At 47.2% G+C, this 26,242-nt stretch overlaps 1 protein-coding gene across 1 annotated transcript in view; it reads left to right on the top strand.

Annotated features, from left to right (window-relative positions):
• Window positions 1-3,183: 3,183 nt before the first annotated feature.
• LOC122926879 (EF-hand domain-containing protein D2-like) overlaps window positions 3,184-26,242 on the top strand; it is a 33,953-nt gene continuing 10,894 nt past the window's right edge. Inside the window, exons 1-2 of the mRNA XM_044278392.1 lie at window positions 3,184-3,365; window positions 11,590-11,737. Coding sequence (XP_044134327.1) covers window positions 3,202-3,365; window positions 11,590-11,737 — 312 coding nt within the window. The 5' untranslated portion in view covers window positions 3,184-3,201. The remainder of the gene's footprint in view (window positions 3,366-11,589; window positions 11,738-26,242) is intronic.

The following is a 26,242-nucleotide window of genomic DNA, read 5'->3' as shown; positions in this document are numbered from 1 at the left end:
TATGATTATATTGGTGTAGTAGTGATGTTTAGTATTCAGTATACTGGTGTAGTAGTGTAGTATTATATGATTAAATTGGTGTAGTAGTGATGCTTAGCATTTAGTATACTGATGCAGTAGTGTAGTATTATATGATTATATTGGTGTAGTAGTGATGTGTAGTATTCCATATACTGGTGCAGTAGTATAGAGAAGTATTATATGATTATATTGGTGCAGTAGTGTAGTATATGATTATATTGGTGTAGTAGTGATGTTTAGTATTCAGTATACTGGTGCAGTAGTGTAGTATTATATGATTATATTGGTGTAGTAGTGATGTGTAGTATTCCATATACTGGTGCTGTAGTATAGAGAAGTATTATATTGGTGTAGTATTATATGATTATATTGGTGTAGTAGTGATGTTTAGTATTCAGTATACTGGTGTAGTAGTGTAGTATTATATGATTATATTGGTGTAGTAGTGATGCTTAGTATTCAGTATACTGGTGCAGTAGTGTAGTATTATATGATTATATTGGTGAAGCAGTGTAGCGTAGTATTTTATCAGTATACTGGTGCAGTAGTGTAGTATTATATGATTATATTGGTGTAGTAGTGATGCTTAGTATTCAGTATACTGGTGCAGTAGTGTAGTATTATATGATTATATTGGTGTAGTAGTAATGCTTAGTATTCGGTATACTGGTGCAGTAGTGTAGTATTATATTATTATATTGGTGTAGTAGTGATGCTTAGTATTCAGTATACTGGTGCAGTAGTGTAGTCTTATATGAATATATTGGTGTAGTAGTGATGCTTAGTATTCAGTATACTGGTGCAGTAGTGTAGTATTATATGATTATATTGGTGTAGTAGTGATGCTTAGTATTCAGTATACTGGTGCAGTAGTGTAGTATTATATGATTATATTGGTGTAGTAGTGATGCTTAGTATTCAGTATACTGGTGCAGTAGTGTAGTATTATATGATTATATTGGTGTAGTAGTAATGCTTAGTATTCGGTATACTGGTGCAGTAGTGTAGTATTATATTATTATATTGGTGTAGTAGTGATGCTTAGTATTCAGTATACTGGTGCAGTAGTGTAGTCTTATATGAATATATTGGTGTAGTAGTGATGCTTAGTATTCAGTATACTGGTGCAGTAGTGTAGTATTATATGATTATATTGGTGTAGTAGTGATGCTTAGTATTCAGTATACTGGTGCAGTAGTGTAGTATTATATGATTATATTGCTGTAGTAGTGATGCTTAGTATTCAGTATACTGGTGAAGTAGTGTAGTATTATATGATTATATTGGTGTAGTAGTGATGTTTAGTATTCAGTATACTGGTGCAGTAGTGTAGTATTATATGAATATATTGGTGTAGTAGTGATGCTTAGTATTCAGTATACTGGTGCAGTAGTGTAGTATTATATGATTATATAGGTGTAGTAGTGATGTTTAGTGTTCAGTATACTGGTGCAGTAGTGTAGTATTATATGATTATATTGGTGTAGTAGTGATGTTTAGTGTTCAGTATACTGGTGTAGTAGTGATGCTTAGTATTCAGTATATTGGTGCAGTAGTATAGAGAAGTATTATATGATTATATTGGTGTAGTAGTGATGCTTAGTATTCAGTATACTGGTGCAGTAGTGTAGTATTATATGATTATATTGGTGTAGTAGTGATGCTTAGTATTTAGTATACTGGTGCAGTAGTGTAGTATTATATGATTATATTGGTGTAGTAGTGATGCTTAGTATTTAGTATACTGGTGCAGTAGTGTAGTATTATATTATACTGGTGCAGTAGTGTAGTATTATATGATTATATTGGTGTAGTAGTGATGTTTAGTATTCAGTATACTGGTGCAGTAGTGTAGTATTATATGATTATATTGGTGTAGTAGTGATGCTTAGTATTTAGTATACTGGTGCAGTAGTGTAGTATTATATGATTATATTGGTGTAGTAGTGATGCTTAGTATTTAGTATACTGGTGCAGTAGTGTAGTATTATATGATTATATTGGTGTAGTAGTGATGCTTAGTATTTAGTATACTGGTGCAGTAGTGTAGTATTATATGATTATATTGGTGTAGTAGTGATGTTTAGTATTCAGTATACTGGTGCAGTAGTGTAGTATTATATGATTATATTGGTGTAGTAGTGATGTTTAGTATTCAGTATACTGGTGCAGTAGTGTAGTATTATATGATTATATTGGTGTAGTAGTGATGCTTAGTATTTAGTATACTGGTGCAGTAGTGTAGTATTATATGATTATATTGGTGTAGTAGTGATGTTTAGTATTCAGTATACTGGTGTAGTAGTGATGCTTAGTATTCAGTATATTGGTGCAGTAGTATAGAGAAGTATTATATGATGATATTGGTGTAGTAGTGATGCTTAGTATTCAGTATACTGGTGTAGTAGTGATGCTTAGTATTCAGTATACTGGTGTAGTAGTGATGCTTAGTATTCAGTATACTGGTGTAGTAGTGATGTTTAGTATTCAGTATACTGGTGTAGTAGTGATGCTTAGTATTCAGTATATTGGTGCAGTAGTATAGAGAAGTATTATATGATGATATTGGTGTAGTAGTGATGTTTAGTGTTCAGTATAATGGTGTAGTAGTGATGCTTAGTATTCAGTATACTGGTGTAGTAGTGATGTTTAGTGTTCAGTATACTGGTGTAGTAGTGATGTTTAGTGTTCAGTATACTGGTGTAGTAGTGATGCTTAGTGTTCAGTATACTGGTGTAGTAGTGATGCTTAGTATCCATTATACTGGTGTAGTAGTGATGCTTAGTATTCAGTATACTGGTGTAGTGATGCTTAGTATTCATTATATTGGTGCAGTAGTATAGAGAAGTACTATATGATTATGTTGGTGAAGGAGTGCAGCGTAGTATTTTATCAGTATACTGGTGGAGCAGTACTATATGTGTATATACACAGTCAGGAGCCGCAGTATTCTGCAGCGAGCAGGAGACCACTGTCATGAGGCGCGGGCTCCAGTGACTGCTCGCTCCTCTGCCTTCAGCATCCTCCTCCTCTCCGTCTCTCTGGACCAGTCCCCGCCCCTCCTTCTCTCTCCTCCAATCAGGGGCAGCATTACATGGGGGAGCGGTCACATGACCAGTGCCGGCTGCATCTTCTCATGTGAGGGGGACAGGTGGCGGCTGCAGCCGGTGAAGGGACACGATGGCTGAGGACGAGCTGGCCTCCAGGCTGAACCGGCGCCTGCGGATGGAGGACCCGGCGGAGGCGGAGCGGGAGCCGCCGCACATGAGGGTCTTCAACCCTCACACCGAGTTCAAGGAGTTCAGCAGAAAGCAGATAAAGGACATGGAGGGGATGTTCAGGCGGTGAGTGCCCGGAGGGCTGGGGCAGTGACCCCGGTGCCCATCACCAGTCTCTGATGCAGATGGAGCTGAACTTGTGTCTCCAGTAAGTGCTCGGCGTACGTGCAGTCCTATGCAAAACTACAGGCAGCGCGCGAGGAGTGCTCAGTGACAAACTCAGCTCTGCTACATCTGTGTGTAATGGGCACATACACGCTGGATTGACATTTAGGGTCCAAAGCGACCAATCAGTGCCTTGCTTTCTTCTTTTAAATAGGGCAGGAAATATGAACCGTGGCCCCTGATTGGCTGGTTTATGTGGGGGCCCCATTGGCCCTCTTCACCGCTTCATGTTGTTAATGGAGTGGTCCTCTAAACACCCCACATGGACAGATTTCCCTACACGTCGCCCTTCATTTTGTGCGTCTCCAGCTGTTGTAATCCAGCCTGTCAGGCATGCTGGGAGTTGTAGTTTTGCAGCAGCTGGAGATCCTTACCTTACTAACCCCACTAGTGCATTTGCAGCAATGATTGCTAGCTCTTGTGCCCAGGACGTGATGCTCTCCTCCCACTAGGATAGTAACAGCACTACCCCCTCACCCCTCCATCCGGATTGGCTTTACTCCTCTCTCAGCTAATGGGTTAATGGCATTATGGCCGTGCGGGGTGGGGGCTGGGAGTAGAAAATGGCTTTTCATTCAGTAGTAGTCACAGTGGGGGCACTTGTCACGATGCGGATAATGAGGGCATTAAATCCTTCTTTCCCAGGAAAGGGTTAACCATAATGTGGCTTATTGGGGGAGGGGGGGGGTCCGTCCCGGGAAGTGTCATGTGTCATTATGATGCGGCTCTTCACCTTCCAGCGATGCTCTAGTAAACAGACGGAGTCTCTCCATTAAATCCGAGCCCACGATGCGCTTGTAGTAGGCGCCTGGCAGCCGATCAAATGCATCGCGGCAACAGGTCGTGGAGGAGAGCGGCGGGCCGCCGTGTGTACAGCATCTGACCGCTGCAGGCAGGTGCACCCCCCCAGGATGCGGCTTCTTCTCAGGGGGACGTGATGTGTAGTCAGGATATGGGGACAAAGCAGCTGCTGCAGAACCTCATGACAGACACCTCAGCTGCTGCAGAACTTGATACTATATGCCTCAGCTGCCGCACAACCTCACACTGCACACCTCAGCTGCTGCAGAACCTCATGGCAGACACCTCAGCTGCTGCAGAACCTCCTAATACGCACCTCAGTTCCTGCAGAACTTGATACTATACGTCTCAGCTGCTGCAGAACCTGATAATGCACACCTCAGCTTCTGAAGAACCCCATCATACACGCTTTAGATACCACAGAACCTGATAATATACACCTCCGCTGCTGCAGAACCTGATAATATACACCTCCGCTGCTGCAGAACCTGATAATATACACCTCTGCTGCTGCAGAACCTGATAATATACACCTCTGCTGCTGCAGAACCTGATAATATACGCATCTGTTGCTACTGGACCTGATAATATATGCTTACGTTGCTGCAGGACCTAATGGTACACACCTCTGCTGCTGCAGAACATCATCATACACACTTCAGATACTGCAGAACCTAATAATATATATTTCTGCTGCTGCAGACCCTGATAGTATACTCCTCAGCCCGCTGCCACAGAACCTCATCATACACGTTTCTGATATTGCAGAACCTGATGATCTACACCCCCAGAGCTGGAGAACCAGATAATATACACACCTCAGCTGCTGCAGAACCAGATAATATACACCTCCGCTGCTGCAGAACCAGATAATATACACACCTCAGCTGCTGCAAAACCTCATCATACACGCTTCAGATACTGCAGAACCTGATAATATACACCTCCTCTGCCGTAGGATCTGATGTTACACGTCTCCCCTGCTGCAGGACCTGATAGTACACGCCTCAGCTGCTGCAGAACATCATAATACACATCCGACCTGCTGCAAAACCTCATTATACACGCAGGACCTGATGTTGCACGCCTCCACTGACGCAGGACCTGATGTTGCACGCCTCCGCTGATGCAGGACCTGATGTTGCACGCCTCCGCTGACGCAGGATCTGATGATGCACGCCTCCGCTGACGCAGGACCTGATGTTGCACGCCTCCGCTGACGCAGGACAGGATGTTGCACTCCTCCGCTGACGCAGGACCTGATGTTGCACGCCTCCGCTGACGCAGGACCTGATGTTGCACGCCTCCGCTGACGCAGGACAGGATGTTGCACTCCTCCTCTGAACCAGGACCTGGTGTTGCACTCCTCCGCTGACGCTGGACCTGATGTTGCACTCCTCCGCTGACGCAGGACCTGATGTTGCACTCCTCCGCTGACGCAGGACCTGATGTTGCACGCCTCCGCTGACGCAGGACCTGATGTTGCACGCCTCCGCTGACGCAGGACAGGATGTTGCACTCCTCCGCTGACGCAGGACCTGATGTTGCACTCCTCCGCTGACGCAGGACCTGATGTTGCACGCCTCCGCTGACGCAGGACAGGATGTTGCACTCCTCCGCTGACGCAGGACCTGATGTTGCACGCCTCCGCTGACGCAGGACCTGATGTTGCACGCCTCCGCTGACGCAGGACCTGATGTTGCACGCCTCCGCTGACGCAGGACCTGATGTTGCACGCCTCCGCTGACGCAGGACCTGATGTTGCACGCCTCCGCTGACGCAGGACCTGATGTTGCACGCCTCCGCTGACGCAGGACCTGATGTTGCACGCCTCCGCTGACGCAGGACCTGATGTTGCACGCCTCCGCTGACGCAGGACAGGATAATATACACACCTCAGCTGCTGCAAAACCTCATCATACACGCTTCAGATACTGCAGAACCTGATAATATACACCTCCTCTGCCGTAGGATCTGATGTTACACGCCTCCCCTGCTGCAGGACCTGATAGTACACGCCTCAGCTGCTGCAGAACATCATAATACACATCCGACCTGCTGCAAAACCTCATTATACACGCAGGACCTGATGTTGCACGCCTCCGCTGACGCAGGACCTGATGTTGCACGCCTCCGCTGACGCAGGACCTGATGTTGCACGCCTCCGCTGACGCAGGACAGGATGTTGCACTCCTCCGCTGACGCAGGACCTGATGTTGCACTCCTCCGCTGACGCAGGACCTGATGTTGCACGCCTCCGCTGACGCAGGACAGGATGTTGCACTCCTCCGCTGACGCAGGACCTGATGTTGCACGCCTCCGCTGACGCAGGACCTGATGTTGCACGCCTCCGCTGACGCAGGACCTGATGTTGCACGCCTCCGCTGACGCAGGACCTGATGTTGCACGCCTCCGCTGACGCAGGACCTGATGTTGCACGCCTCCGCTGACGCAGGACCTGATGTTGCACGCCTCCGCTGACGCAGGATAATATACACATCTCAGCTGCTGCAAAACCTCATCATACACGCTTCAGATACTGCAGAACCTGATAATATACACCTCCTCTGCCGTAGGATCTGATGTTACACGCCTCCCCTGCTGCAGGACCTGATGTTACACGCCTCCCCTGCTGCAGGACCTGATAGTACACGCCTCAGCTGCTGCAGAACATCATAATACACATCCGACCTGCTGCAAAACCTCATTATACACGCAGGACCTGATGTTGCACGCCTCCACTGACGCAGGACCTGATTTTGCACGCCTCCGCTGATGCAGGACCTGATGTTGCACGCCTCCGCTGACGCAGGACCTGATGATGCACGCCTCCGCTGACGCAGGACCTGATGTTGCACGCCTCCGCTGACGCAGGACAGGATGTTGCACTCCTCCGCTGACGCAGGACCTGATGTTGCACGCCTCCGCTGACGCAGGACCTGATGTTGCACGCCTCCGCTGACGCAGGACAGGATGTTGCACTCCTCCTCTGAACCAGGACCTGGTGTTGCACTCCTCCGCTGACGCTGGACCTGATGTTGCACTCCTCCGCTGACGCAGGACCTGATGTTGCACTCCTCCGCTGACGCAGGACCTGATGTTGCACGCCTCCGCTGACGCAGGACCTGATGTTGCACGCCTCCGCTGACGCAGGACCTGATGTTGCACTCCTCCGCTGACGCAGGACAGGATGTTGCACTCCTCCGCTGACGCAGGACCTGATGTTGCACTCCTCCGCTGACGCAGGACCTGATGTTGCACGCCTCCGCTGACGCAGGACAGGATGTTGCACTCCTCCGCTGACGCAGGACCTGATGTTGCACGCCTCCGCTGACGCAGGACCTGATGTTGCACGCCTCCGCTGACGCAGGACCTGATGTTGCACGCCTCCGCTGACGCAGGACCTGATGTTGCACGCCTCCGCTGACGCAGGACCTGATGTTGCACGCCTCCGCTGACGCAGGACCTGATGTTGCACGCCTCCGCTGACGCAGGACCTGATGTTGCACGCCTCCGCTGACGCAGGACCTGATGATGCACGCCTCCGCTGACGCAGGATAATATACACATCTCAGCTGCTGCAAAACCTCATCATACACGCTTCAGATACTGCAGAACCTGATAATATACACCTCCTCTGCCGTAGGATCTGATGTTACACGCCTACCCTGCTGCAGGACCTGATAGTACACGCCTCAGCTGCTGCAGAACATCATAATACACATCCGACCTGCTGCAAAACCTCATTATACACGCAGGACCTGATGTTGCACGCCTCCACTGACGCAGGACCTGATGTTGCACGCCTCCGCTGACGCAGGACCTGATGTTGCACGCCTCCGCTGACGCAGGACAGGATGTTGCACTCCTCCGCTGACGCAGGACCTGATGTTGCACTCCTCCGCTGACGCAGGACCTGATGTTGCACGCCTCCGCTGACGCAGGACCTGATGTTGCACGCCTCCGCTGACGCAGGACCTGATGTTGCACGCCTCCGCTGACGCAGGACCTGATGTTGCACGCCTCCGCTGACGCAGGACCTGATGTTGCACGCCTCCGCTGCCGCAGGACCTGATGTTGCACGCCTCCGCTGACGCAGGACCTGATGTTGCACGCCTCCGCTGACGCAGGACCTGATGTTGCACGCCTCCGCTGACGCAGGACCTGATGTTGCACGCCTCCGCTGACGCAGGACCTGATGTTGCACGCCTCCGCTGACGCAGGACCTGATGTTGCACGCCTCCGCTGACGCAGGATAAGATACACATCTCAGCTGCTGCAAAACCTCATCATACACGCTTCAGATACTGCAGAACCTGATAATATACACCTCCTCTGCCGTAGGATCTGATGTTACACGCCTCCCCTGCTGCAGGACCTGATAGTACACGCCTCAGCTGCTGCAGAACATCATAATACACATCCGACCTGCTGCAAAACCTCATTATACACGCAGGACCTGATGTTGCACGCCTCCACTGACGCAGGACCTGATGTTGCACGCCTCCGCTGATGCAGGACCTGATGTTGCACGCCTCCGCTGACGCAGGATCTGATGATGCACGCCTCCGCTGACGCAGGACCTGATGTTGCACGCCTCCGCTGACGCAGGACAGGATGTTGCACTCCTCCGCTGACGCAGGACCTGATGTTGCACGCCTCCGCTGACGCAGGACCTGATGTTGCACGCCTCCGCTGACGCAGGACAGGATGTTGCACTCCTCCTCTGAACCAGGACCTGGTGTTGCACTCCTCCGCTGACGCTGGACCTGATGTTGCACTCCTCCGCTGACGCAGGACCTGATGTTGCACTCCTCCGCTGACGCAGGACCTGATGTTGCACGCCTCCGCTGACGCAGGACAGGATGTTGCACTCCTCCTCTGAACCAGGACCTGGTGTTGCACTCCTCCGCTGACGCTGGACCTGATGTTGCACTCCTCCGCTGACGCAGGACCTGATGTTGCACTCCTCCGCTGACGCAGGACCTGATGTTGCACGCCTCCGCTGACGCAGGACAGGATGTTGCACTCCTCCGCTGACGCGGGACCTGATGTTGCACTCCTCCGCTGACGCAGGACCTGATGTTGCACGCCTCCGCTGACGCAGGACAGGATGTTGCACTCCTCCGCTGACGCAGGACCTGATGTTGCACGCCTCCGCTGACGCAGGACCTGATGTTGCACGCCTCCGCTGACGCAGGACCTGATGTTGCACGCCTCCGCTGACGCAGGACCTGATGTTGCACGCCTCCGCTGACGCAGGACAGGATGTTGCACGCCTCCGCTGACGCAGGACAGGATGTTGCACGCCTCCGCTGACGCAGGACAGGATGTTGCACTCCTCCGCTGACGCAGGACAGGATGTTGCACTCCTCCGCTGACGCAGGACCTGATGTTGCACTCCTCCGCTGACGCAGGGCCTGATGTTGCACGCCTCCGCTGACGCAGGACCTGATGTTGCACGCCTCCGCTGACGCAGGACCTGAGGTTGCACGCCTCCGCCACTGCAGAACACCATAATACACATCCTACACGCTTCAAATACCACAGAACCTGGTAATATACGCCTCCACAGCTGCAGTCGCTCATAAAGGTGCTTTCACACATAGGTTTTTGGTGGTATTTTTTCTTCCATTTGTTTTTTATTTTTGCTTTTTTGTGGGGTAAAACACCAGCTCCAGATGTTAGCTAAGTGAAATATGGAACTCTGAACACAAATTTTTTTTTTTTGCGATTTTGTCACTTAAATGGCATATTTGTTTTGTCATTCTTGCTTTTTTTCATTAGCATGCTGGCGTTTTTGGTGTTTTATTTTTATTTTTTTTCAGGCATTTTGACATACCCTTCTTCTCCATTATGAAGAAAACACTAGTGGTAAGACACGGTGCGTTGGACAAATGCCAGAAAAAGACCCCACATGTAGCTAAAAAACAAAAACGTATGTGGGTATTCTCCTATTTTTACAGAAACATTTTGTGAGTAGGGCACCTCAGAACCTCATAATATACCCATATATTCCAATCAGTGAGCGATGAACAGGTAGCTCCCCCCTACTCCTAATAAAGAGGTTCTGCAGTAGCTATTTATTATAAGGACCAGTGTTGCTGCCACCTCTACTGAAAATATAAAGACTATCAGAGAGGTCCCAAAAGTCTGATGACACGACCCCCCCATGTCTGCAGAAGAGAAGTCACTTGTGTCATCTGGAACAATTATCCTGAACATGATGATTACGGGTCTTGATCAGCACAGTCAAAAATAGAAAAATTGGATGAGCCGAGTGTTGGGGGAGAGCAAATAGCAGAAAAATACGCGATCATTCATCTTTTTTTTATTTCTTTAAGGCAATAGATTTCTATTCTGCTAGGAACAGCCTTGTCTCCTAGCAGCAGCTCCCGATGGGCATGACTTACTACAGGGGCTTTTCCTACTGCCAGCTATGAATTAGGGAAATCATTATAGCGGCGTGCAGCAGTGACCATGTACAGACGACCACCACATCCCATACTGTTTGGGTTGTATATGCCTTCTCTACACAGAGGAGGTTGTCAGCTTCCCATTGCACAGTGTTCACATGAGACATTTTGGCTGCAGATTTCGCACTGAAAATGGAACATGGACCTCACCTCTCCCAATTGGTAAAACCTGATGTAGTTCGCAGTTTGGTAAAATTTGCCTGTCAAATTTTCTTGCGGGTTGGTTGTGGATTTATTGCAGATTTGTCCCATTGAGTTTCAAGGAAAAGTCAGAATCTGGAACAAAACCGCAAATCTCCTGCATAGATACCTTTAAAGGGGTTATCCAATGTGTAAAACATGCCGCCCCCCCCCCCCCAATACCCGAGCCCCTTATATGGGTTGTACTTACCCCGCTCACTGGCACCTGCATAGCTCCTGCCACTTGTTGCGTGGATCAAAACATCCATGTTATCTTTTCAGACTTTTGAACTTAAAACTACAGGATGATAGTAGTTGGTGTAGTACTTAAAGGGGTGTGCCCATCACTAGGATATAGCATAACTTTGTGATCAGTGGACGTCCAACCTCTGGGACCTTTTCTGATGATGGGAATGAAGGGGACTCTTGAGTGTGGGTTTGGGGGGCTCATCCCATAAATACAACAGACTCATAAACTAGCTTAGCCTTCCCCGCAGTTTTAGGATTAGCAGGCAGGAGAGTGGAGAAAAAGCAGTGTTAGCGCTGGCCTCATGAGTAGCATAAGCTGTTTTTTTTGCTCCCTGTCCCCTGCTATTATTGCCAGTTTGGGTAAATTTGTATAGACAGTAAACTAGTGAATCCTGAATGAGAATTTCTCATCTTGCTAGATACGACGCGGGGAAGGATGGCTTCATAGATCTGATGGAGCTGAAGCGGATGATGGAGAAGCTTGGCGCTCCACAGACCCACCTGGGCCTTAAGGACATGATTAAAGAAGTAGATGAAGATTTTGATGGAAAACTGAGCTTCAGGGAGGTGAGTGAGAGCCTGCGGCGGCAGTGTTCCTGCTGAAATCACACTGATAATCGTCAATTTCTAACGATTTTCTTAATAGCAGCACAACTGGGGTATTACTGCCCCTGTGGACAATCGGAAAAGGTAGAACTTTTATTAATTAAATAAAATAAAGTGATCATTAACCAAAAGGCCCCTATAAAGACCTCCCCCAACACACACACTGTGCGACTTAAGTAAAAAACTAAAATTTGTGGGAGGGAAATATGTGTGCTGCTGTTAGGACTAAGGGAAAACAAATTATCGGTAGAAATTAACGATTCCCTTACGTCCCAACAGCAGCACAACTGGGGACTTAGCAAGAAGAGAACCTAGGAGGGAGGGTCTTCCAGCTGAACTAAATTCAGGACAGACCCGCCAAAGTGTCAAGCCTATAATGGCTTACAAATGTAGCGTGGGAACTCCATGAGGCAGCAGCACAGATGTGCTCCAACGGTACTAGGCTCCTCTCAGCCACAGAGGCAGCTACCGCTTGGGTAGAATGAGCGTGGACAAAAGCAGGGAGCGCCAATCCCTAAGCGACAAAAGCTACTTTAATGGCTTCTTTGATCCAACGGTTTAATGTCGGTTTAGAAGCTTTAAGACCTCTGTTTCTTCCAGTAAAAAGAATGAAAAAAGTCTCGGATCTTCGAAAGTCTTTAGTTCTTTCTAGGTATATTTCTGAAGGACCTACTCTTCTTCCGACACTGGTGATGGATAAAAAACAGGTAAAGAAATAACCTGGTTTAAATTGTGGAAAGAAGGTTCCTTAGGCACAAAGGTAGGAAGAAACCGCAGAAGGACTCTATCCGGTAAAAATAGAGTATAAGGCTCCACAGCAGCCAAGGCCTGCAATTTTCTGATTCTCTTTGCTGAAGTAATGGCAAGCAAAAAACAGGTCTTCCAAGACAAGAACTTTAAATCCACGCTCTGAAGGGACTCAAAGGGGGGAGAGCATAACCCCCTGAGCACGACTGACAGATCCCAATGAGGTATAGGGCTCAGGATCTTAGGCTGCAGTCTTCCGGCTCCTTTAGGGAACCTTTTGATTAGAGGGTCCTGAGAAAAAGGCTTGCCCAAAACTGCAGACAAAGCTGAGGTATGCACCCTTAAGGTTGAAGGTTTGAGACTCTTGTCTAATCCATCCTGTAGGAACTGAAGAACGGATGAAAATAGGGGGAATCAAATGGGGACACCTCATTTAGGGCACACCACTGCCGAAAAGTCCTTCAGATCTTAGAATAGGCTTTGTTGGCAGATACTGATCTAGAATGGGATAAAGTCATCAGGACCCTTACAGACAACCCTCTAGACTCTAGAAGGGGGCGATCAACCTCCAGGCTGTCAGGTTGAGACTCTTCGAGTGTAGGCAGGACCAGATGTGCTAGGTCCTGCCTCAGGGGAAGCTTCCAATATTGTCCCTGGCTCATCTGCATGAGCTGGATGAACCAAGATCTCTTCGGCCAGAACGGTATTATGGCGATCACTGAGGTCTTGCCTGAGTTTCATCAATACTGTTGGTATCATGGAAACTGAAGGGAATATATAGGCCAGCCTGAACCTTCACAGAATGGACAAAGCATCCACCGCCCAAGTGAACTGTGGCCAGGTGGGTAAGGTTCTTTTCTGCCCAAGACAGGATCCATCCTACTTCCTGGAGGAGAGGTTGAGATCTCGTTCCTCCCTGTCTTTTTATGTAGAATACTGCCGTCATATTGTCCGAGCAAACTGTCACTGCCTTGCCCTGGACTTGAGGCGCGAAGTGTAGGAGCGTCAACTGGACCGCTCTAAATTCTCTTAAGTTTCATGACATTTGGCTCTCTTGGAGAGTCCAAATACCCTGTGCTGGAACCTCTTCCAGATGGACTCCCCAACCTAGAAGGGATGCATCTTTGGTCAACATGATCCGCCTGGGTGGAATCAAGGACCTTCCATCTTTCAGCTGCTTCCACCACCTGAGGGAGCAGCATACCCGAGGAGACAGGGAGACTTTCTTGTCTAACCTAGTTATGTTGCAGTTCCACAGGCCCAACACTTCTGACTGAAGAGGGTGCAAGTGTGCTAGGGCCCAAGGGACTGCCTCTACAGTTGTTGACATGTGACCCAACATCTTCATTAAGGTTCTGATGGAAACCACACATTAGAAACTCTGCGGCTCTGATTACTTTCTGGCGTCTCTCCGGAGTGAGGGAGAGAGTCGTCCGAGAGGAGTCTATTATGAACCCCAAGAATCTTCTTGATGTTGCCAGTAGAATTTCAGATTTCTCCCAATTTATTATCCAGCCTAAATGCTGGAGAAAAGTAAGCGCCTGGTGAAGATGGTTCTGCAACACATCTAGAGATGCGGCTTTTAGTAGCCAGTCGTCTAGGTAAGGAATAATCTCTAAACCCTCTAGCCTCAAGGCTGCCACTATAGCAACCACAACCTTTGTGAAGGTGTGGGGTGTGGGGCAGAAGAGATTCCAAAGGGCAGGACAGCAAGCTGAAAATATCTGACAGTGCCCCTGAGAGGGACAGCAATCCGTAGGTATCTTCTGTGATCTGGATGAAGGGGTACATGAAGATATGCATCTTTTAGGTCTATGGTGACCATGAGGTCCCCTGGTTGCAGAGCTTCCATGACTGCAAATGGTCTCCATCTTGAACCACTTTGGGGTTATAAAACGGTTTAGATGACGGAGGTCTATTATCATTCGCCAGCTCCCGTCCAGCTTGGTTACAAGAAACATTGGGGAATACACTCTGGACCCCCTCTCTGCAGAGGGCACTTCCTCCAATGCTTCCTTTTGTAGGTAAAGGATGGATTGTTCTAAGCACGTCTGTTTTTCAGGAGAGAGGAGTGAGGTCCTCACGAACCTTGAAGGAGGAGGAGCTAAAATACTTATTCTGTACCCTTCTCTTACATCTTGGAGGAGCCACTGGTCCGAAATTCAGAGTTCCCGCCTACAGGAGTAAGAAAGCCGGGGAGGGGGGTCTACCAAAGGCTGTGCCAGAGGAGTAGAAATGGCGTCAAAGGCTCGGTAACCTCGGCCTTTCTGATACCAGGAACGGACGGCCTGAGGCAAAGTAGATCGTAGCCAGAGGACCGCACTCCGGCCCTAAGAGGAATAAAAATTTAGAAATTGGTCCCAAAGAGACCACCACAAATTGCATGGTGTGTGTGTTGGGGGAGGTCTTTATAGGGGCCTATTGGTTAATGATCACTTTATTTTCAGTTAATTAATAAAAGTTCCACCTGTCCTTATTATCCACAAGGGCAGTAATACCCCAGTTGTGCTGTTGTTGGGACGTAAGGGAACCCCCTGTGCATGAGTCCCGGGAGATGTCATAGACAAGGCTTCAGGGGACATCACTCCCAGCGCCCGAAGTTATGCTGGAAATCCAGATCTGAACCATATGAAATACTCATGAGGCTTCTCCAGTCATTGATTCCTTCATCACGCCTGTCACTAGTAAGGTGACTGTGGACACTAAGGAGCCGTGATTGTCTGCAGCATGTATGTGTCTATCTACTGATGGACTAGAGCAGTGGCTCCCAACCTGCGGCTCTCCAGCCGGTGCAAAACTACAACTCCCAGCATGTTCTGCCAGCCGTAGGAAACCTTTGCGGTAATTATTGTAACGATGTGTGTTTCCAAGCAATCGTGACAATAATTATGCGGAAATTGGTCATAACCAATGCATGAGTGAGAAGAGGGAAGAGGTTGTAACCTATCTAAGTAGGGGCACATTTTGGCTCAATTATCTTCTTAACCGCTACAGGACCGCCGTACGCAGGATCGCGTCCTGGCGGCGGCCCTGTTATTCCTCCTAGACGCGCCAGCGCGTCCTCTCGCGAGAGGCGAGATTTCCTGTGAACGCGCGCACAGGATCGGAAGGTAAGCGAGTGGATCTACAGCCTGCCAGCGGCGATCGTTCGCTGGCAGGCTGTAGATGCGATTTTTTTAACCCCTAACAGGTATATTAGACGCTGTTTTGATAACAGCGTCTAATATACCTGGTCCTCTGGTGGTCCCTTTTGCTTGAATCGACCACCAGAGGACACAGGCAGCTCTGTAATAAGTAGCACCAAGCACCACACTACACTACACCCCCCCCCCTGGTCACTTATTAACCCCTTATTACCCCCTGATCAACCCATATAGACTCCCTGATCACCCCCCTGTCATTGATCACCCCCCTGTAGGGCTCCATTCAGACGTCCGGATGTGTTTTACGGATCCACGCATCCATGGATCGGATCCGCAAAACACATACGGACGTCTGAATGGAGCCTTACAGGGGGGTGATCAATGACAGGGGGGTGATCACCCCATATACACTCCCTGATCACCCCCCCTGTCATTGATCACCCCCCTGTCATTGATCACCCCTCTGTAGGGCTCCATTCAGACGTCCGTATGTGTTTTACAGATCCACACATCCATGGATCGGATCCGCAAAACACATACGGACGTCTGAATGGAGCCTTACAGGGGGGTGATCAGGGAGTCTATATGGGATGATCACCCCCCTGTAAGGCTCCATTCAGACGTCCGTATGTGTTTTACAGATCCACGCATCCATGGATCGGATCCGCAAAACACATACGGACGTCTGAATGGAGCCTTACAGGGGGGGGTGATCACCCCATATACACTCCCTGATCACCCCCCTGTAAGGCTCTATTCAGACATTTTTTTGGCACAAGTTAGCGGAAATTGATTTTATTTTATTTTTTTCTTTTTTTTCTTACAAAGTCTCATATTCCACTAACTTGTGTCAAAAAATAAAATCTCCCATGAACTCACCATACCCCTCACAGAATCCAAATGCGTAAAAGTTTTTAGACATTTATATTCCAGACTTCTTCTCACGCTTTAGGGCCCCTAAAATGCCAGGGCAGTATAAATACCCCACATGTGACCCCATTTCGGAAAGAAGACACCCCAAGGTATTCTGTGAGGGGCATATTGAGTCCATGAAAGATTGAAATTTTTGTCCCAAGTTAGCGGAAAGGGAGACTTTGTGAGAAAAAAAATAAATAAATCTATTTCCGCTAACTTGTGCCAAAAAAAATAAAAATTCTATGAACTCGCCATGCCCCTCATTGAATACCTTGGGGTGTCTTCTTTCCAAAATGTGGGGTATTTATACTGCCCTGGCTTTTTAGGGGCCCTAAAGCGTGAGAAGAAGTCTGGGATCCAAATGTCTAAAAATGCCCTCCTAAAAGGAATTTGGGCCCCTTTGCGCATCTAGGCTGCAAAAAAGTGTCACACATGTGGTATCGCCGTACTCAGGAGAAGTAGGGCAATGTGTTTTGGGGTGTCATTTTATATATACCCATGCTGGGTGAGATAAATATCTTGGTCAAATGCCAACTTTGTATAAAAAAATGGGAAAAGTTGTCTTTTGCCGAGATATTTCTCTCACCCAGCATGGGTATATGTAAAAAGACACCCCAAAACACATTCCCCAACTTCTCCTGAGTACGGCGATACCACATGTGTGACACTTTTTTGCAGCCTAGGTGGGCAAATGGGCCCACATTCCAAAGAGCACCTTTTGGATTTCACAGGGCATTTTTTACAGATTTTGATTTCAAACTACTTCTCACGCATTTGGGCCCCTAAAATGCCAGGGCAGTATAACTACCCCACAAGTGACCCCATTTTGGAAAGAAGACACCCCAAGGTATTCCGTGAGGGGCATGGAGAGTTCATATAATTTTTAAATTTTTGTCACAAGTTACTGGAAAATGAGACTTTGTAAGGAAAAAAAAAGAAAAGAAAATTCATCATTTTCCGCTAACTTGTGACAAAAAATAAAAAGTTCTATGAACTCACTATGCCCATCAGCGAATACCTTAGGGTGTCTACTTTCCGAAATGGGGTCATTTGTGGGGGGTTTCTACTGTCTGGGCATTGTAGAACCTCAGGAAACATGACAGGTGCTCAGAAAGTCAGAGCTGCTTCAAAAAGCGGAAATTCACATTTTTGTACCATAGTTTGTAAGCGCTATAACTTTTAAGCAAACATTTTTTTTTTATCAAAGACATGTAGAACAATAAATTTAGCGAAAAATTTATATATGGATATCGTTTTTTTGAAAAATTTTACAACTGAAAGTGAAAAATGTCATGTTTTTGCAAAAATTTCGTTAAAATTTTGATTAATAACAAAAAATGTCAGCAGCAATGAAATACCACCAAATGAAAGCTGTATTAGTGAGAAGAAAAGGAGGTAAAATTCATTTGGGTGGTAAGTTGCATGACCGAGCAATAAACGGTGAAAGTAGTGTAGTGCAGAAGTGTAAAAAGTGCTCTGGTCATTAAGGGTGTTTTTTTTAGCTAGGGGGGCTGAGGTGGTTATTGTCCATTATTAGAAGTTCATGGCTGCTTTAATCCACAAACAGCTCCACGTCTGCCCACGGGTTGCCCCTGGTATTGCAGGCCAGCTCCATTTAAGTGAATGCGGCTGCTCTGTAATACCACACACAATTTGAGAACAGGTGCTGTTTATAGAAGAAAGTACGTCCTCATATCTGCTTTATAGACAGGTAAACTTGGCTGCAGCCACCACTAGAGGAAGCGTAGTGCATACTGTGTATAAATCAAACTAATCAGATTTCAGAAGGCTCCCCCTAGTGGACAAAATGTTGTCACTGAAAGGACCGTGGCTTCCCTATCCATGGTAAGCAAAATGGTGGTGGTCATGTGGTTTACTCACATGACTGCATCGTCTTCTGTGCAGGGACTGGACCAGTTCAGGTGCAGATGAGAATGTAGCCATGGATGACCGCCACCATTTTGGTTTCCATGGGCAGGGCAGCCGTGGTGCTGCACAGTTTACATAGGCAGTGGACATCTGGAGCCTTCTTTACAGAAACATTGGAAATATTCTTCTTAAGTGGCAAAACCCCTTTAACGTGGTGTCTGTGCAGTTTAGGAGCTCTGGATTTAGAAGAAAAAACTCAAACTCCGTATACCAAAGCAGAATGCGGACAGCACATTTTGAAGATATGCGGAACGGATGCGGACCCATTTTGCAGATATGTGAATGGACCCTAACTCTGGGTTGTGCTGTTCCTCCATTATTTCTCCTGAATATGTAGAAATGAATTAACAACTGGGTGTTACTATTACCCTTGCCCCCCTATACTGTCAGCACTGATAGGACAGTGTCAGTAGGGACTCACCTCCGGTATGACGCCCAGCTGTCAATTCATTCATACACTTTGAGGAGGTATACAGAAAACTAAGAATAGATGCTTCAGAATAGTTATTTCCTGAAGAACACATTTACCTGCTAGAACAGCAGCTGGTAAATGGACGGTGTGACAGTCATTTAGGTCATGGCTGGTCTTCTGCGTTCCACAATTACATTACAGTACGGATGGAGAAAGATGCGTCGATCTGCTCTAACAAGAGACAAATTACCTCCTGACCCCAAACTGCAACCGGCCAGGATCAACTTTCAGAACAGAAATTCTCTATATTTCCATTAGTGTTCATGTTATTATCTCATAAGATAGCATTTGAACAGCTGTGAAATGTTCCTGCCATTACCACATCCCGAGGCGAGAGTTCCTTAAGTTCACAGCTTTTGCTCACTCTGGGGACAGAACTTTTTTCTTCTCTCCAGGCGGAAGCAGTGCCTTCTTGTCTTTTGAGGGGATTTTACATGGAACAGCTTTTTACCATATATAAACTGTACTTGGACAAAAGTAATGGGGCACCTACATGTTACACCTACAGGAGCTTTTATGACATCCCATTCTAAATCCATAGAAAGGGATGCAGATGAGCTCTTGGCAAGCTCTGCCTCTGATACCACCAGATGTAAGGCAGCTATCCTATAGGTCAGTGTTCAACCCTTTAAATAGGCCTTAAGGAGACAAATCGAGGGGCGTGTCCTGACTATGGCGGAGTGAACACACGTCTCTGAGAGCTCCTGCCTCGAGAGTGAATTTGCAAGCATTCCTAGCTCACCGGTGCCTGGCTTTTAAGCTCCGATGGTTCGGACGAGAAGGGGTTTGACAGTCGGTCCCCCTAGTACTCCCGCAGACGTGAGGTACAAGGACATCCAGCAGTTTTTCGCTTTGAAGGGGCAGAAGGTAACAGGCCGCGACCCCGACGTGGCTGCCTTCCCACTAGCAGAACGCGAACTTAACATCGCAGAACCCCCATACAAGCCCTTACTAAGCCCGAAGTCTGCTGAGAATGATTTACGTCTCAACATGCACCAGTCCCAGTCGCCCGCCACAGGTCAGAAGAAGGACTCATCGCTGCCTCACCCGGCCCATGCTGTAAACGGCGGAGACACGAGGCACACGCCATCTTGTCAGGCCGCACTTGATCCCATACCGATGACTCAAACATCAGTGCCCCTGCACCCGCAAGTCTTATCCCAGTCCTCTCCTCCAACAGAACCGGATGATCCATCCTGGGACTGGAGAGCTCATGTTCGGCAGCTGCCGACCAGACAGGAAATGGAACAATTCATAGTACGCCTGGAGTCTTCATATAAACAAGAGCTCCATACCCTGTCTACCAACTTACAGTTAGTTGAGGAGAGGGTTGATGATGTTTCCTCTCACCAGGCTGAATTGTCCTCCCGACTGGATGAATCGGAAGATAAAGGCCTTCAGAGAGATCAACACATTAGCCAGCTATACCGGCTACATGAAGATGCTGAGAACCGCAGCAGGCGGAATAATATCAGGCTGCGGGGCCTACCTGAATCTATACCTACAGCAGATCTCATCCATACTCTGCAGGACTTTTTCAAGATGATACTAAACAGACCGGTCTCTGATGACCTGGAAATCGACAGGGCACACAGGCACTCGGCCCACCGAATCCTGATCCTGCTAGACCCAGAGATGTGATTTGTCGCCTACATTATTACTCCATAAAGGAGGTAATCATGCGGAAGTCGCGCAACACGGCTTCGATCGAATTCCAGGGGGCCCACATCTCGCTATTACAAGATTTAGCCCGCTCCACCCTGCAACAACGAAGAGCTCTTCGCCCCCTGTTAGAATGCCTCTGGGAAAGAGACATTCCCTACATGTGGGGATATCCGTTCCAGTTGGTGGTCAGAAGAGGTGGCAAGCGTCATGAATTGCGAGACCCTTCAGAGTTGGCAGATTTTCTAGCTGCGCTGGGACTACCTGATATCGAGCTACCTGAATGGAGCACCACCCCTCCAATCCCGACGCGGTTCTCAGTCTGGAAGTCTACACCATCGGGTCGCAATAAGGGGTCGGATAATCGGAGACTGCCATCTTGATCTCCCCATCATATTGTATTGCACATTGTGTACAGTTTGTTTCTCATAAAATGCTCTATGCTTGTGGCCTCTTGTCAGTCGTGGCCTAGGCCTCTTGGCCTATATTAGACAGGGGTTACCCTGATTGACAAGACGGCTTGGTTCCCCTACCTTTAGATGTGGAGCAAACATCTCGTTAGGCGTTCTCTACTTTATTGCCCAGTTTTTTTAGATATAGGGCTTTGTTATTGATACATGGTGGCAAGTTCTATTCACCTGTCACTCCTTCCGTCCACTATCCTCCTTTTTTAGGACGCTCACTTTGATAACTAATGACAATGAATACTCTCGGACAGGTCTCCGTACCTGCTATTGGAAGACAGTCCCCGACTAACGTTTTACGTTACCCTCCTCAGTTCCGAGGTTTACTTGATACACTTTGTGTGTCATCCCTAGTTTGTGGTCTGCGTCTACTCTCCACCTTTTTCTTGTTAGTGTCCCTTCCTCCCTCTCCTCCTTTTCATTTTTTCCTCTGTGGTCTTTGTGGTCCTCTTGTCTAATTTTCGCTAGTTATCCTCTGTGATATTTGTTTGTCCTGTCTTCCCCCCTTCTTGTGTTTTCCCCTACCTCAACATCTATCCCTGATTCCTTCCTGAGTCATACATCACTGATTCGCTCCGAAGTCAGAAATGAATCAACAGGCTGAAATTAAACTGGTCTCCCTAAATGTTAGAGGGTTTAATATCCGTGACAAAAGAGCAGAGATACTTGCGGGGATGCAAAAGGATAAGGCGCAGATCTTGCTTCTCCAAGAAACACATTTTAAGACACACCATATCCCAAACTTTAGGTCCAAAACCTATACCACCTGGTTTCACAGTACAAATCCAGAAGCTAAAGCTAAGGGTGTTTCAATCGCTTTGCATAAAAATTTACCCTGCTCTGTTATAGATTCCAGATCCTGCAGCAAGGGACGTTATGTCTTTGTCAAGCTGGCCATCCATGGGAGAGCGTACACTGTAGGTAACATATACCTTCCAAACTCTGGACAAGGTAAGGCGTTTGCAGCTATTATGTCAAAGCTCAAATCTTTCATGGATGGTATTGTACTGCTGGGGGGCGACTTCAACTTGCCTCTTAACCCGTCACTAGATACCTCCCTAGGACGATCTCTTGTTCCTAACTCAACATTATCCAAAGTTCGCTCAGTCTTGCAGAATAATAGGCTTGTAGATGTATGGAGGATTTTGAACCCGGCAAGTCGGGATTACACATACTACTCCCCGGCCCATAACACATATAGCAGGATCGACTTGTTTACTATCTCCCATTATGCACTGTCATACCACCCTAGGGCAGCTATTGGTTCGGCTGTATGGTCAGATCATGCTCCTGTTTCACTTATTCTAGCTCTGCCGGACTTGGTTGCCAAAGAGTGGACGTGGTGGCTCAATGACAATCTACTGAAGGATATGGTATGTAGGCAAGCAACAGCGAAAACCATTACGGACTTTCTTGACTCTCATGCTAATGATTCCACGGCCCCTTCTCTGCAGTGGGAGGCACTTAAATGCGTGTTACGGGGTATGTTTATTCAATATGGCTCGAGATTGAAAAAGGAAGGGGAGGCACCTATTAGGAGCCTGTCTGAGAAACTACTCCATATAGAGTCCTTACACAAGGGCTCTTTTACCCCTGCTCTGTTAACAGAGTTGACTTTGGTTAGGAATAAGCTAAAAGAAGAGATCAGCAAGAAATTTACTTATGCTAGAGAACGTTACCAGAGCTTCTTATTTGAGAGAGCCAATAAATGCGGGTCGGCCCTAGCCAAACTCCTACATCCCAGATTGACACAATCCTATATCCCAGAGATTAAAGACTCAGGTGGTAAGACTTTGCATCATCCTCTCCATATTGCTGAAGCATTCAGATTGTATTATGAATCACTTTACAACATAAAAGGCCAATTCGCGGACATGCCATCTCCTGAATTAGACAACCGTATTTCATCCTACCTAGAAGAGTCGGCCCTACCCATAATTTCGTCGGATCAACAGACCGACATGGATCAACCTTTCTCTGAATCTGAAGTAAGATTGGTGGTCAAGTCTCTTAAAGGGCATAAGAGCCCAGGACCGGATGGGTTTACTGTTTTTTTCTATAAGAAATTCCTTGATCTGCTTATTCCCTTGCTGACAAAAGTTTTTAATAGCATCTCTCCTACCTGTCCTTTCCCAAGCAATCCTTAGAAGCCCACATTGTTGTTATACCTAAGCCCAATAAGGACACCACGGTTTGTGGCAATTATAGGCCGATATCACTAATAAATTGTGACATAAAAATCTATTCAAAAATTCTGGCGAATCGACTTCGGATGATTTTGCCGAAGAGTATTAGTCTGGATCAGGTTGGGTTTGTCCCGGGCAGAGAAGCCAGAGACAATACCATCCGCACTATCACATTGATCCACCAAGCTCAGGAACAGCAAAGTCCCCTGTGCCTGATGTCTGTTGATGCCAGAGAAGGCATTCGACAGGGTTCACTGGCGATTTATGTTGGCTTCCTTGCAGCATATTGGAATAGGTAACAGATTTTTGGAATATGTATCAGCTTTATACACCCGCCCCACAGCTAGGGTTAGAATTAATGGTGTCCTTGCCCCTTCTTTTGAGATTCGTAATGGGACACGTCAGGGGTGCCCGCTATCCCCTCTCTTATATGTGCTTCAAATGGAACACCTAGCACAGGCCATTCGTCTCAATCCAGATATCAGGGGTATCAACATCAAGAATAGACAGCATAAATTGGCGTTGTATGCTGATGACTTGCTCCTATATGTGTCGGCCCCCCCCACATCTCAATTCCATCTCTACTCTGTGAGTTTGATAGATTTGGACATCTGAGCAATTTTAAGGTGAACCTCTCAAAGACGGAGTTATTGAATGTATCTCTGGCCCCTGAGGACGTAACCACCCTCCGAGACAACTTCTCCTTTAAATGGAAAGGGCAAAGCTTGACGTACTTGGGCGTCCAGATCCCTGCGCAACTGCATTTGCTCTTCCCGCTTAACTTCTTGCCACTGCAGAGGAGGACACTGGAGGATATGCAAAAATATTCCCTTAAAAAGTTATCCTGGTTTGGACGTATGGCCGCCTTTAAGATGGATATGCTACCGAGGTTTCTATACCTCTTCCAAACTATCCTGTGCATGTGCCTAGGTCATACTTCGAGAATTACAAAAAGGGCTGAACAAGTTTATATGGCAGGCCAGCAAACCCAGACTACAGAAACGGGTCCTGACTAAGCAGAAATCTTTAGGAGGATTTGGACTCCCCGATATGTCCATCTATCATAGTGCAACTGTGCTCACCAGACTGAGGGACTGGCTACATAAAGACTCTCAGAAATTGTGGGTCGGCCTGGAACAATCACCTATCTCCTCTGTCTCTTCAGGCGTTGCCCTGGATTGCTTTGGCTGACAGACCACCCACTGATAGATGGCCATATTTGGTGAGGCATGCCCTGGCAATCTGGATTACTGGATATCCTCTTCACAGGTATCCGCAAGACCTGGTCCTATGACTCCTTTACATAGCAACCCGGCATTTTCACCGGGTCTTGCCCCCTTCCTCATTCCTCATTAAAATTGCTCGAAACGGTTTACTGAGGGTCAGAGACATGATCGCTTCTGGTCAACTATCCTCTATAGGGACACTTCGACAGAATGCAGCCTTCACAGCAGTTTCGTGGTTGGGTTATGCTCAGGTAAGGTCATTTTTTGGGCTCACGTTTTCAGGCAGAGTGATAGGCCAGCTGACAGACTTTGACAAACTTTACCTAGCTCCTGCGGACGGTCGAGGTACAATATCAGCCATGTATCAGATTCTGTTAAATCTCCAAAACGGAGAGAGGGCCCCATTTATCGATAAATGGGAGAGGGATCTACAAATTACCTTTTCGGAGATGAAGTGAGGAAGTTGTGTACGCTCTCCCATGGGATGTCAATGGCGACTCAAGTTAAAGAGAAGAACTATAAAATAGTCTCCAGGTGGTACTATTGCCCTACTACTCTACATCAGATGTTTCCTTCAGTTTCAGATCAATGTTGGCGTTGTGAACGGGAGAGAGGTTCCATGCTTCATATTTGGTGGGGCTGCCCGTTGATAAAGCCTTTCTGGGAACAGGTTTTAAAGATATACACTGCTAGCTACTCTAGTAAATCTATACCTAATACACCTCAAATCACTCTGCTCTCACTCCTTCCGGGATCCATTTCACAAGTCAAGAAGGGGGCGCTACGGCTCTTTTTGGCTGCGGCGCGTATGGTAATTCCAAGACATTGGAAAACCAATACCCCCCCACTTTGACAGAATGGGCAAGTGAATTGAAACACATCTTAAGGATGGAAGAACTGATAGCAGACAGTCAAGAGGGGGGAGAGTTGTTTCAGAACAGATATACCTCTCTGACTTTATTTTTGGATTCTCAGGGATTTAAGAATATGTTGTGATCCTGTGGATATTCTTATACAGTTTTCTGCAAGTATGCCTCGATACCACTTGTACCCCCCTCCCACCCTTACCCCCTTTCCTTCTGTGTCCTATATGTTTTGTTTGACTTAGGAATTCATTTGATACAACATTATGCCAGGTGCTATCATTCATGAGCCCGCAGGCTTGTGACGAGTCTTATATTACTGCAAGATGTCCCCTGTTACACTCGGGATGATAAATGTTTCTTTAGTTATATTGTGCACTTATAATATGGCTGTATTATGTGGGTCCTGCGTGACCTATTGTTGGGCTTTGTCCGTACCATGTGTTCTGCTATCTTTTTCTGTAAAATGTCACTTGAAAAATAAAATAAAATCAGATTACACATAAATAGGCCTTGAAACATGACTTAGCAGAGCTTGCTAAGAGCTCATTTGCATCCCGTTCTTCACAGAATTCCAGAGGAGCGTGTATGGCCTATAAGTTGTGAGGTCAGACACTGGTGTTGGATGAGAGGGTCTGGTTCACAATCTCTATTCTAGTTTTTTGTGCACTGAGGCTCAGTCATCCTGGGACATAAAAGGGCCTTCCCCAAACCGTCCCGCAAAGTTGGAAGCATACAGTGATGCAAATTGTCTTGTTATGCTTAAAGAGGACCTTTCACTAGAATAAAACTTCTAAACTAACTATACAGACATGGAGAGCGGCGCCCAGGGATCCCCCTGCACTTACTGTTATACCTG

Source organism: Bufo gargarizans, chromosome 2 (assembly GCF_014858855.1).
Source record: "Bufo gargarizans isolate SCDJY-AF-19 chromosome 2, ASM1485885v1, whole genome shotgun sequence".
NCBI lineage: Eukaryota > Metazoa > Chordata > Amphibia > Anura > Bufonidae > Bufo > Bufo gargarizans.
Note: the sequence above shows the minus strand (reverse complement) of the source record. Positions and strands in the feature narration are given on the sequence as shown.